Source organism: Salmo trutta, chromosome 29 (assembly GCF_901001165.1).
Source record: "Salmo trutta chromosome 29, fSalTru1.1, whole genome shotgun sequence".
Classification (NCBI taxonomy): domain Eukaryota; kingdom Metazoa; phylum Chordata; class Actinopteri; order Salmoniformes; family Salmonidae; genus Salmo; species Salmo trutta.
In genome coordinates, this window is record NC_042985.1 from 17118763 (window position 1) to 17137194 (window position 18432).

At 43.8% G+C, this 18432-nt stretch overlaps 1 protein-coding gene across 7 annotated transcripts in view; it reads left to right on the plus strand.

Annotated features, from left to right (window-relative positions):
* The window catches only part of chd9 (chromodomain helicase DNA binding protein 9), a 126985-nt gene that overhangs the window by 7844 nt on the left and 100709 nt on the right, over nucleotides 1-18432 (plus strand). For 4 of the 7 annotated variants that reach the window (XM_029721039.1, XM_029721042.1, XM_029721041.1 and 1 more), the window contains exon 2: nucleotides 1757-3555. The exons of 1 other annotated variant lie outside the window; for it this stretch is intronic. In XM_029721039.1, coding sequence (XP_029576899.1) covers nucleotides 1894-3555 — 1662 coding nt within the window. In that variant the 5' untranslated portion in view covers nucleotides 1757-1893. Of the gene's footprint in view, nucleotides 1-1756; nucleotides 3556-11126; nucleotides 11307-18432 lie in introns of those variants that run through there. 2 more of the 7 variants (XM_029721046.1, XM_029721044.1) reach the window with 2 other exon arrangements.

The window sequence follows — 18432 nt, forward strand, 5'->3', positions numbered from 1 at the left end:
TCAAATTAAACTTAGGGGTCACGTTAACGCAGTATTCTTCGCTTTTCCACGCAGGAAGAAAAGATAAAACGCATAAGAAATATATTGCTGCATTTTGTAAACGCAAATCTAAAATGCTCCGTAATTTCTACTTGGCATCAGACTAATTTTGTGCTTCAGTTGCACTTCTCCACTTGGAAGAGAATTCACTAAGAGCATTCGATCAGCAGACAGCGTTCTGATGTAGCTACTTTTCTGTGGTGCTTTTCTCAGTGTAGCCAGCCTACTTTTCTTCAGATTAACTTTAAGAAAAACATTAGGAAATGTAGCTAGCTACATTCTTTCTATAATAAACAGAATTATGATGGCCATGCATTGTTTTTGTAAAAAATACCTGGCATGTTCATTGTAAGCTCATTTAGCCTACTTCTGTGGCTGCCTGCCAAATAGTGTTGCTCTTCTGCTGTCATCTGATGAAAATTAAGATATATTCTGCTGAATGTGTTGCAGTAATGTATTTTCTGGGAAGGAAAACTATAGTTGCACGTCCCTGATCGCTCTATTGAAGCAAAAAAACACTTGACTTTCAATATAAAACGCAACCCCTGTCAATACACAGCTCAACTCAACTACTCCTGCTTTGTGCCATTTACAAACAAACACGTGACTGGCTCAACTCTTCTGGGGAGCTACGGTGAGCTTCATAATGTAAAATAATGTGACAAGTGAAATTAAGAACTCTTTATCTTCTAACATATTGCCCAAGTTGACTGAAAGTATTTACTTACAAAGTAGCTACAAATATTAAAATATATAGAAAAACTTGAAATAAATAGTTAACGGTATTGAGAAACCATCCCGTGGCTATTTCCAAATACCCCGGTATACGGTATACCGCCCAAACCTACCCACTACCCCACTTAACCTTAGCAGAGGTTCACGAGTTGTGGTTGAAACATTGGATCTTAGTTTAATGCCCCCACTATGTATCAAAAGACTAGTAAGAGCCATGACTGTACATTCAGGAAGGCATGTCAAAGTGTTTGTAGTGAGGTGAGTGTGTGTGGTGAGTATGAGTCAGCAGGTCTTGACTAACACAAGTGTTCCGTCATCTTCTATTGGTCATTGGTCTGTGGTTAGATGCATCCTGAGCCAACTTCCCTGGCTGTTGACACAAACAGCATCAGCTGTCTATCTGTCTGTCAGCACCTTCCTCCCACACATTCAGTAGCTACTAGCAGACAGACGGCTCGGTAGATAGCAGGCACAGCACAGCCACAGGGCTGAGGCTGAGCGGATCAGGGGGCTTTGAACCCAGGAAGACTAGAGGCACCTGGCTGTTGGTCTGTCTGGCAGTTGGTTCAGTTTAGATCAGATCAAATGCGTTACCACACAACTACCTGCTGCCAACCAGAGATAATTGACGGTGCCAAATTTATCCCAGGCCTGTCTGACCTAGCCATTACTTGGCTTTTTGGCAGCCGCTGTTTTTACTGTTGACGTTTACGTGGCTGAGAGTGTCTGTTATGGTAATAAATTGCTTATCGTAGTGTATATGAGGTAGAGGTGTATGGAGATCTTGAAAACAACTAGAAGTGTATTGATTTGAAAAACACAGGATGAACATCTAAAAGAGAGGCTAAATTGCTTAAAATCTATTTGACAACTGAAAATGTCTTTATTGTGCAGCCCACACACAGCTCAGTATGAACAAGACATGTTTAAAAATGCATGTTTTTCTTCTCTCTGTTAAATCTGACTTGAGGTTTTGTCTTAGTTTTTCTCTCCAGAGCCAGTCTGTGATGGACATACTGTAGCTCAGTAATACGTGACGCTCCTCAGCACCAGCTAGAACCCAGCAGAGGACCAACGTGGGGGACTGGTCTCCGGAAGACTGACCCTGGCCCCTGGGCCATGACAGATCCCATCATGGACTTCTTTGACGACCCCAACCTGTTTGTGGGAGGGCTGGACGGGCTGGCTGAGGAGGGCTTCCCCCCTGGACCCTCGCTGGTGGATGAGCTGAACCTCAGCGTAGGCTTTGAGCCCCTACAGGTGGAGCCGATGGGGGCAGGGAAACACCCCGGGACGATACCCACCTCCATGCCCTCCTCCACCCAACAGAGCATGGCTTATGGGCAGCAGATGGGGCATTTTCCAGGCATGAAGGCTCAGAACTCCATGGGGCAGCCCTTCGCTGGCTCTGAGGGTGTGGGTGGTGGAGGGATGATAGCAGCACAGCATACCCAGTTCCATGGACGCTCAATTGGTCAGGCACCCCAATCCAACGCGTTGTTTTCCAACAGCAGCCCCATGTGGGGTAACCAGGACCAGAACGGGAACCTCTACCACTCAGTACCCCAGCAACAACAACAACTACATCAACAACAGCAGCAGCAACTCCACAACCAACAGCATCACCTCCGACAGCCACAGCCACAGCAGCAGCACCACCCTTGTCAACAACAACTTCAGCAACAACAAGTGCAGCAGTTACAGCAGCAACACCAGCTTCTGAACCAGCGGCAGCAGCAGCACCTTCATCAACAGGTAGTGAACCCTCAGTCTCTGCCCCAGCAGCACCACAGCTTCCCCTTCCACCAGGCCAACCAACAGCCAGCTCCCCACAACCAGCAGCTTACCACCGGGGGGACCCTGTTCCACTCCAGGGCTGTGCCTAACACAGGGGCTCTGGCCAAAGCTAATGTGGAAACCCCCAATGTCTCGCTGGCTGGAACCCCACCACAGCAGGGTGGCTACCAGCTGGTGCAGGGGACTCAGGGGGCCTTTCCTGGGGTAGGGCCAGAGGACTCTAGCATGTCCTTCTCCATGCAGACCTCCTCCCCCATGGCTCACACCCTGTCCTCCTGCTCAGTGAGCTCCACCACCGCCTACCCTCCCTCCCAATACTCCTTCCCTGGCCAGGGACAGCCTGGCATCTCCAGCCTGAGCCAGCCTCTCTCTTTAGCCCCAGTGTCCATGATCACCACCACCACTCCCCTGCCCTCCTCAGTGCCTGAACTCTCTCTTGCAGGAGCTGGATGTGCATTTTCATCTGCTCCAGGGATGACTCAGCATCATCAACCCGAGCAGGTCCCAGTCAGCCAGGTTGAGGACGAATGTCCCTTCCGGGCTCTGCGCTGCTCCAGGCAGACCCAAGGGAACTACGACTCATCTGAGATGTTTGGCCAGGCCATGAGCTGCTACCCCAGTGCAGTCAGCCAGCTCGTTCCAGACCAGCACCAGCCCCAGAACTGTGGATCTAACTTGGAAGTTACCAGACCTCCGGCCAGCACCACTACCACTAACGGCTACGTGTCTCTAGAGGTTAGCCTGGCAGGGCTGCAAGGGGAGGTGGAGGCCCAAGGAGGGGGCTTTGAGGGCCTGGAGGCTCCGGACCTGCTGGCTGATGAGCTGCTGCCCCAGCTGGGGGCTGCCCTCAGTCAGCACGACCACCACGACTCCAACTGTTCCTGGACTAATGGTGGGGATGGAGAGAGGAATGGAAAGGGAGAGGAAGAAGAAGAGATGAAGGAGGAAGACAGGATCTCCATATCCATGGACTACAAGATACAGGTAAACCCACTGGGCCATTAACACTTGCTTTCAGTCTGAGGCTGGCTAGGCTGACATATGCTGACAGACTCAGAAAGGATGATATGGATGAAGTACCTAGTTATCCAGATTCCGCAGAGTTCTCCTTCATATATTTAAAAATGCACTATGCAGAAATCACTCCGCCATTTCCTGGTTGCTACAATCCTAATTTCAGTTTATGTGACAAAACAAGCAAGTATAGTCATTGTACCATCTAAACCACTGTGAAATATATTTCCCATAACCAAAAATATTGTATTTTCAGCTGTTTGAAGCTGGTGTACAAAACCGTAAGTAAAAGACGCAAAAATGAAACTTAGAAATAGCTCACATAGAACAGATCTACGACTTCTTGCTTTCAATGAGAATGACAGATCTATGTCACATTTCTATGTGAATTTGGTCAGGTCATTCAAAAAGTTACATATTGCAGCTTTAATGTATTACTACAGGGGAAGAAATACACATTGCGGATGTATAGAATAGTTGTGGTTGTTGGTGCTAATAGTTGTCCTTCCACATGACCACATGGACAGGAGGGGATTGGTGAAGCGAATTGTCAAATGTCAAATTATTTCTCATTTCATTCCCATTTAAATCTAGATCTGCATCTTATCCAGGTTGTTTTATCTATTCAGTTCCAATTATGTTGGAAATTAATGGAAAGAATTGACAGTGAGACATGAATTTGTGACAGCTACGTTAATGGATAAATCTCTTGCACTGACGTAGAGACTAGAGAGAGCCTTGCCATGCTTTCACTCCTCTCAGCAGCCAGACGCCAGCCAGCCAGCCACCCATGTAATGTTTAACTAGCCCTGGAAGAGCATGAGCATATTTGGTGCACCTGCAGTCAGGGGGGAGGTGGAGGGAGGGAGGAAGTGAGTGAGGGAGGGGAAGGAGGCTCAGCCCTTCTTTAAATTATAATAATACAGCCTATTCTAGCTATCCTTCCAGTGATGTGTCCTAAATGGCACCCTTTTCCCTATATTTGACCAAAGCCCTGGTCAAAAGTAGTGCACTAAATAGAGAATAGGATGCCATTTGGGACACAGACAGACAGCAGGTAACTACAGTAACCTAGCTGTGTCCCAGGGCCTGATTAAGAGTGGCAGCAGTGTCTTCAGGACTTACAGTAACTAAGCGTACTCAAGGCTATAGATGTGGGTCAGGGCAGGCTAGAGGCTAGAGACACTGCCTGACTGTCTGTCTGTCTGTCTGTCTGTCTGTCTTGCTGCTGCGCACTGCACTCACTACATGGCTAGATAGAGTGTAGAGTGTGGGGGTGGTTGCTCTTGTGGTTTTCTCTGTGCGTGTGTGTCTTTGAGTGAGAGAGAGGGAGAGGAGGGGGGGAGAGAGAGGACAGAGATGGACAGAGGGAGTGAGTGAGAGAGGGAGGGAGGGGGGAGGGAGAGGGGATAGAGATGGAGTGAGTGAGATAGGGAGAGGAGGGGATATAGATGGACAGAGGGAGTAGTGAGGGAGAGGAGGGGGAGGGAGAGGGGATAGAGATGGACAGAGAGAGTGAGTAGGGGCAGCTTGGAAAGAGAGAGAGAGAGAAGGAGGAAGGCTAATGACAGACACAGAGAGAGGTAGAGAGTGCATTTGTGTGCTGCTCTGGCTCTGACAGGCACAAGGCGGATCCTGGAGCTGAGCTGGCCAGTAGCGTAGCAACATCCATCCACACACCTCTCTGAGCCTGGCTCCACAGTGACGCAGACAGCCAGGCAAAGAGGACCGTCGGCAGCAGTCTGTACTGTATGTCAGACCTGGGTTCAAGTACTATTTGATATTATGTCAAATACTTAAACTGTGCTTGATTAATGGAACCAATAGAATAGTCCCAAAACTACTAACTCCACCCATCTGGAACTCCAGGCAGGCTAAAGATTTCAAATGGTGTTAGAACCCATGTCTGATCAGCAGCAGCACAGTGTGTCTGTTCCCTTCCATGGCCCTGGTGCTGGCACATGCAGCTCAGCACTCATCAGAACTCTCTCTGACTGGCTCTGTAAACTGTAAACAAGTGTGCATGCGCGGACACACACACACACACACACACACACACACACACACAGCTGCTCTATGGTGAGTGGTGATTCACAAGTCACTAGGTCTTTACCCTGTCTCTACAGCATAGCTCTGTCTCTCTCAACTCTACCACTTAGACTAACAGGTAGGCTGAATTTTTATTTTATTTTTTATTTCACCTTTATTTAACCAGCTAGGCCAGTTGAGAACAAGTTCTCATTTACAACTGCGACCTGGCCAAGATGAAGCAAAGCAGTGCGACAAAAACACAGAGTTGCACATGGGATAAACAAACGTACAGACAATAACACAATATAACAAAAATAGAAAAATCTATGTACAGTGTGTGCAAATGTAGTAAGATTAGGGAGGTAAGGCAGTCAATAGGCCATAGAGGCGAAATAATTACAATTTAGCATTAACACTGGAGTGATAGATGTGCAGATGATGATGTGCAAGTAGAAATACTCAAGCACAGACTGATGTTTTGACCCAGCAGCCAATTTGTCCATCCGCTAATTGAAATGGGACATGGAACACCAGCAAACAGGCCCAGCTTCCCTTCAGTCTGTGTCAACATCCACCCTTCTGTTGATGCTTATGGGTAGACTGCTCTATTCATGTCCACTGGTGTGTGAAGAGCCAACAGATAGTGTGTTTGCTGAACAGGCAGGGCATCAGGGGATAGAGTGGTGCCCACCCCCCGGTCCTAGTCTCACTGCCTGTTTCTGGCCCTGTCTCACTGCCTGTCTCTGGCCCTGTCTCACTGCCTGTCTTTGGTCCTGTCTCACCCCCTGGTCCTGTCTCTGGTCCTGTCTCTGGTCCTGTCTCACTCCCTGTCTTTGGTCCTGTCTCACCCCCTGGTCCTGTCTCTGGTCCTGTCTCTGGTCCTGTCTCTGGTCCTGTCTCACTGCCTGTCTTTGGTGCTGTCTCACCCTCTGGTCCTGTCTCACTCCCTGTCTCTGGCCCTGTCTCACTCCCTGGTCCTGTCACTGGCCCTGTCTCACTCTCTGGTCCTGTGTCTGGCCCTGTCTCACCCCATGGCCCTGTGTTTGTCCAGCGCTTAATTTGCAAACCATAAGCCTAACAAAACAGTCTAAAAAGGAGAGGTCCTTTTTGGACTGTTTCATTCTGGGACATATTTGTCCGGATCCGGTACTTCTCATGGCATGAAAAATTATTGAAACTTTTTGCAATGTAACAATTTGAATAAAAGCGATCAAAGTTAATTTGAGTTGTCTCTTCGTTAGTTATCCTACCCCCCACCACCCCCCAGCCCGGGCCTGATTTGGGTTGGGTCGTGCCTGTGTGAGAAGTGCGCCTGTGTCTCACAGAACTGGAACGAGATTCACTTTCTATGATCTCTCTCCCTCCGCTCTGATAGACATGAATGAGCCTGCAACGCTGATCTCTCCAGTGTTGCACTTCATCATTTGTTTCCTTATAGAATCATAGCCGTGCGAAGGGTTCTGGAGGAGCTGCAGCACCCCTGATCAATTGAAATACATTTGCCAAACTTATAGAGTTACTGCTGTCTGTTCAGAAAGAAATGAAATAATTCTGAATAGCCTAGTACACCATGAGAAAGCATATCATTTAGCCACAGAGGAACATCAGCGTCTTTAAAAAAAATGTGTCTAGCTGTGAAATGTAGCCCAATAACAAGGCATAGCCTACAGTTGGGAACGCGGGGGAAATCTGTCAGTTAATAAACAGCATGCAGACAAAAAATGCCTTTTGCACTCGCTGGAAAGCACAGATTGGAAGCAAATGGCTACTGCTGAAAAGAGAAGAATCTAATCGTTCTGCTGTAGGCTACCAAAATATTTAATCAACTTCCAAATAGACCTATTGTTTACAAAGTAAAACAAGAGAGAGAGGCTTTTGGCACGAGCGCATCGGCCATCACCAGTGAGTGTGATGCTCATCATTGGGTGAGTCAGTGAAACTAGAAAGCATTTTTAGGACTATAATTTCCTTCTCACATTGTAGCCTACAATATGTGTTTCCACACACCTAGGCCTAGACTATTGATGGATTCAAGGCAAGGTCATTTTTATTGATCTCAGTTTGTCAGTGTCAAAGTAGCCTGTCATTTCCGTCATTTGTGCGGTATTATGGTGTTTTCATGACAACTGGGAACTCTGGGGAAAAAACTAAGTTGAATCATGACGTCAGTGATTTTCAGGTGGGAAAGTCGGAGCTCTAGAAAGAGGCCTGAGTTCCCAACTTGGAATTCCGAGTTGGATGACCATTCAAATCAAATTTTCCCATTCGGAGCTTGTTTTTTCCCCGAGTTCCCAGTTGTCTTGAACACACTGAAGTCGGAAGTCAGAGATTTCCCAAACCCGAGTTCCCATGTTTTGAATGCGGCATTAAAACGATTCCGCCAAAATCTCCAGCCATGTAAAATGATGTAGAATTGCATGAAATGCATTTATAAAAGGCCACATTTTTCCCAGACCCTAGGCCACTAAAAATGTTATCCATGTGTGCAACTTCTTCTGTAAGTGCCTCTACTCTACTGCTCTATGCCACTACGCAAATGTGATGATATCCATGCAATGCTTTACTATAACAGTGATTGTCTTCTTTCTGTAATGTGTTCCGGTACCTCAGAGGTCCATAGATCACCACCCTCTCGCGCTCACATTTTGCTCCGACTCCTCCCGATTGACAAATGAAGCACTGTGTCTGTCCCTAGCCTGCACTGCATGTGGCTAATTAGGATTTCCGTCTGTCTTTAATGATGGAGAGCTGGATGGATTCTGTCTTGTTCTTGAGGCCCAGCCATGATCAATGCTGCTCTGGTCCTCTTGCTGAGATAGCAAGCAAATGTTTTTCCATGCACATTATCACTACTGATGGATAATATGTTTTTTCACCCAAATACTATAAAGTAGGGCTGGGCGATATGGCCAAAATATCATATCACAATATGTTTCACATTTTTTACGATATTTGAGGTTTTTGAATAATTAAGTTCTAAATATGCTTTATGACTAGTGCATGACCCTAGGGTGGAAACACATACATTTTAAGTGTTTTTAATGGAGCTTTGTCCGTTATGATTGTTTTATACTGTTCAATGAAGTTTCAACCAAAAGTTGGAATGTAGTGGGCACTTTGAAAACAGTGTTGTTTGACATAACAACACATGAAAAAGCCAGGGAGTGGTTATTGTGACAGGGGAGGAACCAAAGTGTTGGTCAGTGTTTCGTAGTGGACCCTAATTAATGTTATATGAAATGTTTTCTCTTACTGTAGCTTTGATGTCACTAAAATATTCATGCTTTACCAATTCCTCTCTGATTTAGAATATACCGTTGCACAAACAACATGCTGATGTAGGCCTACACCAGCACTGGTATCAGGCTGTATTAGCTAGCTTTCTAGCTACGTTTGCTCTGACTAAGTACATTTAGCTGGCTAGCTAGCCAACTAACTAGCGATTAGTATTAGCGGCTAACATAATTTATTTTAGCCACAACTTGCTAAGAAAATACAAACTAGCTGTTTGCAGACAGTAAGATATATGCAGACTGTCACTGCAAGTGGTTGTTGTGACTCGTGGTAGCGCAAAAACTGTTCTGCTTGAGTGACAAGATGCAGGGCTTGGTGTGTGTGGAAGGAGAGAGGGAGAGAGATGACTCAAGTAGCAAACGGAGTAAACTGGGATTATTACACGCGGCGGAGTGGCGTAACACATTTAACAAACCAAACAATAATATACAGCTTTACAAGGTAAAGTAAAAACCCAAACCGGTCAGTGCATCAATACTGGTATATCGTAAAATATGGTATACCACCCATCCCTAGTCTCCAGCCTGTTGTAGGCCTAGTCCTCAGGAGCTAGTGCTTGGCTGTGACGTGGGCTGGTTCTGTTCACTGTTAGTCACACAGAGAGACTGGCTTCTAGACAGAGGGCCTTTGTTCCCAGTCATTGTGAAGACAGCAGTATGATAAAGGGTGTTGGAGCTGAGTATGAAAGGGCCTGGTTGGATATGGTCACACCAAGGCAATTTGAATTAGTCTTTGCTTGGTCTGTTCGAAGATGTCCTCAGTGGGCCTATGTACAGCACACTGCCATAGGGTTATCGATGGGACAGGCACAACCCTTTAGGGTAGTAATAACCTGATTCAGTATTTTTCAAAATAGAGACAATTTTATAGACCAGGGTTTCCCAAACTCGATCCTGGGCACCGCCCGGTTGCATGTTTTGGTTTTTGCCCTAGCACTACACAGCTGATTCAAATAACCAAGTTATCATCAAGCTTTGATTATTTGAATCAGCTGTGTAGTGTGAGGAGAAAAAGCAAAACATGATGATGATGAGCTGCTGTGCTGTACAGCAGGTGCCTCCTGTCTGACTCAGTGCATCAGTGGTTTACGTTTATTCTGTGACTCCCCCTCCTCCCTCTCCCCTCACCCCCTCCTCTGGCCTCTGGGGGCGTTGAAACTAGAGTGGTGGGGGGGGGGGGGGGGGCGTGTGTGTGAGGCCGACTCAGCCGAGGGTGTCTGTGGCTGTGGGCCCCCACTGAATTGCTGTCTTTGTTACTTCCTGACCTTCCTGGGTGAAGTTTATGTAACTCCCAGCCAGTCAGTCAGCCAGCCAGCCAGCCAGCCAGGCAGAGAGTGCTGCAGTCAGCCTTGAAACCTGACACCAAGAAACTTCTCTACTCGGAGGGGGAGGGGTCCCTGCCACAGGGAAACCTGCCCTCCATGAGGCTGAGATATGATTGGCTGTTTCTCTGGCTGCAGTTGGCTCTCTCTCTCTGGTCTGTAGGTCTATCAGTCTCTCTCGATCTGTCAATTTAATGTTCAATATAAGGGGCTTTATTGGCATGGGAAACATATGTTTACATTGCCGAAGCAAGTGAAATAGATAGTAATCAAAAGTGAAATAAACAATAACAAATTGACAGTAAACATTACACTCCAAAAGTTCCAAAAGAAAAAATACATTTTAAATGTCATATTATCTCTATATACAATGTTGTAATAATGTGCAAATAGTTAAAGTACAAAAGGGAAAATAAATAAACATAAATATAGGTTGTATTTACAATAGTGTTTATTCTTCACTGGTTGCCCTTTTCTTGTGGCAACAGGTCACAAATCTTGCTGCTGTGATTGCAAACTGTGGTATTTCACCCAATGATATGGGAGTTTATCAAAAATGTATTTGTTTTGAAATTATTTTTAGGTCTGTGTAATCTGAGGGAAATATGTGTCTCTAATCTGGTCATACATTTGGCAGGAGGTTAGGAAGTGCAGCTCAGTTTCTACCTCATTTTGTGTGCAGTGTGCACATAGCCTCTCTCTCTCTCTCTCACTCTCTCTCTCTCTCTCTCTCCCTAGCTGTTTCTGACTGCCTCTCTCTCTTTCTGACTGCCTCTCTCTCTCTTTATGACTGCCTCTCTCTGTTCCCCCAGTCATCCGGGCTCATCTGCCTGCTGGTAGTGGAGGCCTGCCAGGAGTGGGTGGGATCTAGTGGGGGTCAAAGGTAAACAGGAAGTCGGCTCAATTTATAGCGGGGTGGTTTTGGCTGTGGACGGAAGGGGCGGGCTGCGGGGAGACACTAGAGGAGGAAATGGGTGGCTAGTTAGTAGAGGGAGTGGTGAGAGAGTTGTACTTGGATTTAGCCTAGACTGTGAGGAGCATGTGGGAGCCTTGCCAGCCCCAAACTGCACAGTAGGTCTGAATAAAAACCCATTCTCTTTTATTCTGCATTTTTTCTCTCTCTCCCCCGCTCACAGGGGATTAAATAGCTTTGACTTTGTTGGCTGGCTAGGGGTTTGGAGAGGAGCGTGCGATAGCCAGCGGGTTCAGTGCTAACATGAGGTTTTGTGTGAGAGGAATGTGAGGGGTGACACAACCCAAAGTGACCTCTTCCTTGAGCTGCAGTCAAGTTAACCTTTCACTGGCTGACAGGAATGAACTCGGCTCAACCACCAGGCAGCCTGCTGAACGCTAGCCTGCCTAGCATAGTCTGTCTCTGGGGAGAGAAAGTGGAGAACAGATTTACACAGTCTACTCTACAGGGACTCTAATGAGACTTTCAGTGGCTCTCATTCAGTTAGACTTAGCTTAGCACTAAATAGGGAACCCAGCACTAAATACGGCAAGGGGAATAGGGGAAAGGCATTTGGACTGTGGATCATGACATTATGCTTTTAGCCAGCAGAACCGGCCCGCTTGCTTACAGCTGCGCTAGGGTCGGACAGCATGACTGTGTAGATCAAGACACCGGGGAGCGAGCGTGAGATATGGCTCGGAAAACCTACCTCAATAGAGGGATGAGAAATGCAGTGCACTCCAAATTGTCCCATTATCCCAACTGTTACACAGGGAAGTTTGAACAACTGCTAGTTTTTCTGGAAAGCTGCCCTTTTCGTCCCCATGCTTGGTAGCAGAAGCCACATCAGCCATTTTGAAATGGCGCTAGAATATAAGTTGAACATCAAGCGATAGTCAGCCAATCAGGTGGGGAATGGTTTAGTATATTGCCACGTTCAAAAACACTGGAAACTCTGACATTTCAGAATTCACTGCGTTCAAGACAACTGGGAACTCAGAAATGTTTTTTGAATGGTCATCCAACTTGGAATTCCAAGTCGGAAACTCGGGCATCTTTCTAGAGTTCCAAGTTGTCTTGAAAGGGCCATAGGTCAAACTTTACCAAAACTATGGATGCTTGTCTGAAGTACAATAATTCATTGGTAATCCATGTCATTGTTGTCAAGGGTGGACTAACAAAGGCAATAAACAGCCACACACTAGGAAGTTGTTGTGTTTGTCTTTCAATAGTTTATTTCTTTGTTCCAACAATTTTGCCATTGTTAATGCACCCTTGACAACATTGACATTGCCAAGTATCAATAAATTGTTACCAATTCATTATAATAATGGATTACCAATAAATTATTGTACAGCCATAGTTTTGGGAGAGTTTGACATGTACAAAGCCATTCCCCACACAACTTTAATTTTGACATTATCACAGCGCGAAGATGTAGGCTGACTATCCTTTGTTGTTCAACACACGTGGCTTCTGCTACCTAGCATGAGGAGGCACAGCCAGAAGAGGACTGGCCACCCCTCATAGCCTGGTTCCTCTCTAGGTTTCTTCCTAGGTTTTTGGCCTTTCTAGGGAGTTTTTCCTAGGGAGTTTTTCCTAGCCACCGTGCCTCTTTCACATGCATTGCTTGCTGTTTGGGGTTTTAGGCTGGGTTTCTGTACAGCACTTTGAGATTTCAGCTGATATACGAAGGGCTATATAAATAAATTTGATTTTATTTGAAGGGCAGCGTTCTGGAAAAGAAGCAGTTATTCAATCTTGTAACAGTTGGGATAATAGCACAATTCGGAGTACAACTAATTTCTCATCCCTGGATTGAAGTACATTTTCCAAGCCGGCTCCACGGTGTCCTGATCTACATGGTCGTGCTGTCCGACCCTAGTGCAGCTGTAAGTAAGCAGGTCGGATCTTCTGGCTAATTGTGCTTTATGTGTCGGCTATACTTTATACAGTGTGCCTCTTTTGCCTTTATGTCTAAGGAACACTTGTTGGTTTGTGTTTGTGTTAGCTATTCCAGGGAGGTGACAGTTGCTTGGTGTGGTTGATACTGTGTGTGTGTGTGTGTGTGTGTGTGTGTGTGTGTGTGTGTGTGTGTGTGTGTGTGTGTGTGTGTGTGTGTGTGGATGTGTGTGTGTGTGTGTGGTGTGTGTGTGTGTGTGTGTGTGTGTGTGTGTGTGTGTGTGTGTGTGTGTGTGTGTGTTTGAGTGTGATAGTTAGTTAGTTAGTTTGTGATTTTTCACACAGGAGTCCCAAAGCGATCAGACAGGTTTGTCAGGTAGCTGCTGGTTCCTAGCCGGGTATGTTCACTGGTTTCCATGGCGCTGGGCCCTGAGTCAAGGGTTTGTTTACACAGAGAAACACTTTATTTCACAACATTACACTGACTCTGTAGAAAGGGATAAAATGTAGGCTAACGCTGTCTTCTGTCTGCCTTGGATACAGTTTAGTTTTATACCTCTAGTCTACAACATATGCAGTTGGCCTACTGTCACTAACCATGCACACTATGACTCATGTTTACAGTGACTGCTGCTGCCATTAAGTTCATGTTTTAACATTTCAAAGTACAAAATGGAGGGTTGCTCTTTTCTCTCAGAATGTTGTAGGCATACGTCCTGCTTGGATGACTGAGGTGAATATGTTGGAAGAATCCTGTGAATTCCTTCCTATATAACTCAATCCTCTGCTGCTCAGTGCAATTACTAGGCTACAGGTTTCAATGTTTTCACTGGTCTATTGGTCTGTGGCATTTGGCCTTCATATAAATTAAATCAATCTCTCTGGAATGTTGAATCACATGGTTGCTCTCGCTATACTGCCACAAAGCTGCTGTTATTTTGTATGCCCTCACCTCAAGACTGTCCTGTCTGCTGAGTTGTCGGTATGAAATGCTTAGTGTTGTGGCGTGGATCATTCATTTGATTTATAGACTTTCTTAACATTCCTGCTCAGAACAGAACTACAAGTCTGTCTGTTGTCCTCAGTTGAATGTGTGTGGCCATAGTTGGGCGATTCCAAACCAGCTTAGGTGGAAAATATTTTTCAATGATCTGATTGTTCTGTCAATTCTCACATAGAAACTTAATTGGGAGGAAGGATGTAGGACATTTGTATCACATTTGTATCACAAACCACTTTCTTGAAAATTGGCAATTGCAGGCCCTTTTTAGACCTATACATGTCTCCTGTAAGACCCTATGATCTGTGAACTGTGCATGATACAGACAACATCTTGGTGTCATTATACTGTAAAACCCTATGATCTGTGAACTGTACATGATACAGACAACATCTTGGTGTCATTATACTGTAAAACCCTATGATCTGTGAACTGTACATGATACAGACAACATCTTGGTGTCATTATACTGTAAAACCCTATGATCTGTGAACTGTACATGATACAGACAACATCTTGGTGTCATTACACTGTAAAACCGTATGATCTGTGAACTGTACATGATACAGACAACATCTTGGTGTCATTATACTGTAAAACCCTATGATCTGTGAACTGTACATGATACAGACAACATCTTAGTGTCATTATACTGTAAAACCCTATGATCTGTGAACTGTACATGATACAGACAACATCTTGCTGTCATTATACTGTAAAACCTTATGATCTGTGAACTGTACATGATACAGACAACATCTTGGTTAATTATACTGTAAAACCCTATGATCTGTGAACTGTACATGATACAGACAACATCTCAGTGTCATTATACTGTAAAACCCTATGATCTGTGAACTGTACATGATACAGACAACATATTGGTGTCATTATACTGTAAAACCCTATGATCTGTGAACTGTACATGATACAGACAACATCTTGGTTAATTATACTGTAAAACCCTATGATCTGTGAACTGTACATGATACAGACAACATCTTGCTGTCATTACACTGTAAAACCCTATGATCTGTGAACTGTACATGATACAGACAACATCTTGGTGTCATTACACTGTAAAACCCTATGATCTGTGAACTGTACATGATACAGACAACATCTTGGTGTCATTATACTGTAAGACCCTATGATCTGTGAACTGTACATGATACAGACAACATCTTGCTGTCATTATACTGTAAAACCCTGTGATCTGTGAACTGTACATGATACACACAACATCTTGCTGTCATTATACTGTAAAACCCTATGATCTGTGAACTGTACATGACACAGACAACATCTTGCTGTCATTATACTGTAAAACCCTGTGATCTGTGAACTGTACATGATACAGACAACATCTTGGTGTCATTATACTGTAAAACCCTGTGATCTGTGAACTGTACATGACACAGACAACATCTTGCTGTCATTATACTGTAAAACCCTATGATCTGTGAACTGTACATGATACAGACAACATCTTGCTGTCATTATACTGTAAAACCCTATGATCTGTGAACTGTACATGATACAGACAACATCTTGGTGTCATTACACTGTAAAACCCTATGATCTGTGAACTGTACATGATACAGACAACATCTTGCTGTCATTATACTGTAAAACCCTATGATCTGTGAACTGTACATGACACAGACAACATCTTGGTGTCATTATACTGTAAAACCCTATGATCTGTGAACTGTACATGATACAGACAACATCTTGCTGTCATTACACTGTAAAACCCTATGATCTGTGAACTGTACATGATACAGACAACATCTTGGTGTCATTATACTGTAAAACCCTATGATCTGTGAACTGTACATGATACAGACAACATCTTGCTGTCATTACACTGTAAAACCCTATGATCTGTGAACTGTACATGATACAGACAACATCTTGGTGTCATTATACTGTAAAACCCTATGATCTGTGAACTGTACATGACACAGACAACATCTTGGTGTCATTATACTGTAAAACCCTATGATCTGTGAACTGTACATGATACAGACAACATCTTGGTGTCATTATACTGTAAAACCCTATGATCTGTGAACTGTACATGACACAGACAACATCTTGCTGTCATTCTACTGTAAAACCTTATGATCTGTGAACTGTACATGATACAGACAACATCTTGGTGTCATTATACTGTAAAACCTTATGATCTGTGAACTGTACATGATACAGACAACATCTTGGTGTCATTACACTGTAAAACCCTATGATCTGTGGACTGTACATGACACAGACAACATCTTGCTGTCATTATACTGTAAAACCCTATGATCTGTGAACTGTACATGATACAGACAACATCTTGGTGTCATTATACTGTAAAACCTTATGATCTGTGAACTGTACATGATACAGACAACATCTTGGTGTCATTATACTGTAAAACCCTATGATCTGTGAACTGTACATGATACAGACAACATCTTGGTGTCATTATACTGTAAAACCTTATGATCTGTGAACTGTACATGATACAGACAACATCTTGGTGTCATTATACTGTAAAACCTTATGATCTGTGAACTGTACATGATGCAGACAACATCTTGGTGTCATTACACTGTAAAACCCTATGATCTGTGAACTGTACATGATACAGACAACATCTTGCTGTCATTATACTGTAAAACCCTATGATCTGTGAACTGTACATGATACAGACAACATCTTGGTGTCATTATACTGTAAAACCCTATGATCTGTGAACTGTACATGATACAGACAACATCTTGGTGTCATTATACTGTAAAACCCTGTGATCTGTGAACTGTACATGATACAGACAACATCTTGCTGTCATTATACTGTAAAACCCTATGATCTGTGAACTGTACATGATACAGACAACATCTTGCTGTCATTATACTGTAAAACCCTATGATCTGTGAACTGTACATGATACAGACAACATCTTGCTGTCATTATACTGTAAAACCTTATGATCTGTGAACTGTACATGATACAGACAACATCTTGGTGTCATTACACTGTAAAACCCTATGATCTGTGAACTGTACATGATACAGATAACATCTTGGTGTCATTATACTGTAAAACCCTATGATCTGTGAACTGTACATGATACAGACAACATCTCAGTGTCATTATACTGTAAAACCCTATGATCTGTGAACTGTACATGACACAGACAACATCTTGGTGTCATTATACTGTAAAACCCTATGATCTGTGAACTGTACATGATACAGACAACATCTTGGTGTCATTACACTGTAAAACCCTATGATCTGTGAACTGTACATGATACAGACAACATCTTGGTGTCATTATACTGTAAAACCCTATGATCTGTGAACTGTACATGATACAGACAACATCTTGGTGTCATTATACTGTAAAACCCTATGATCTGTGAACTGTACATGATACAGACAACATCTTGGTGTCATTATACTGTAAAACCCTATGATCTGTGAACTGTACATGATACAGACAACATCTTGGTGTCATTATACTGTAAAACCCTATGATCTGTGAACTGTACATGATACAGACAACATCTTGGTTAATTATACTTCTTATAGTGTTATCTCAAATATGGAGTATGTGTGTAACCTTTATTTTACTAGGCAAGTCAGTTAAGAACAAATTCTTATTTACAAGGACGGCCTACCGGGGAACAGTGGGTTAACTGCCTTGTTCAGGGGCAGAAGGATAGATTTTTACCTTGTCAGCTCGGGGATTCGATCCAGCAACCTTTCGGTAACTTTTATACGTAGAAATGTACATTATAGGTCATTAACCAATCACAGCCCTTTCAATCCATTTTCCCATTCACTGTGTTGGCGGTGCTCATAAAATGTATCACAACTTCAGAATTAGCAGAGAACCCACTGTGGAAATGTGATGTACTTGTAAAGGGTACTTTTGAGATATTCAAATTCTTATTTTTTATATTGAATTAATTAATGTGAAAATGTATATTTCAGAATCTAGACATACTCCATTTGTTAGAGCCTTTATAAGGAGTATAATGAACCAATATGTTGTCTGTATCATGTACAGTTCAAGGATCATAAGGTTTTACAGGAGGCATGTATAGGTCTAAAAAGGGTCCTAAAATGTCCACTTTCATCATTATTTAAATTTTTACAAATTGTGATACAAATGTAAAAAGCATGTCAAACATCCTTCCTCCCAATAAAGTTTCTATGTGAGAATTGCCAGAACAATCTGAGATAGCAAAAATATTTTCTGCCTACATTGGGGTGCAATCGCCCAGTTGCAGCACTGGTATCTGCTTTTTTGCTGCTAACAACCTGCCTTCTCCTGATTTAACCT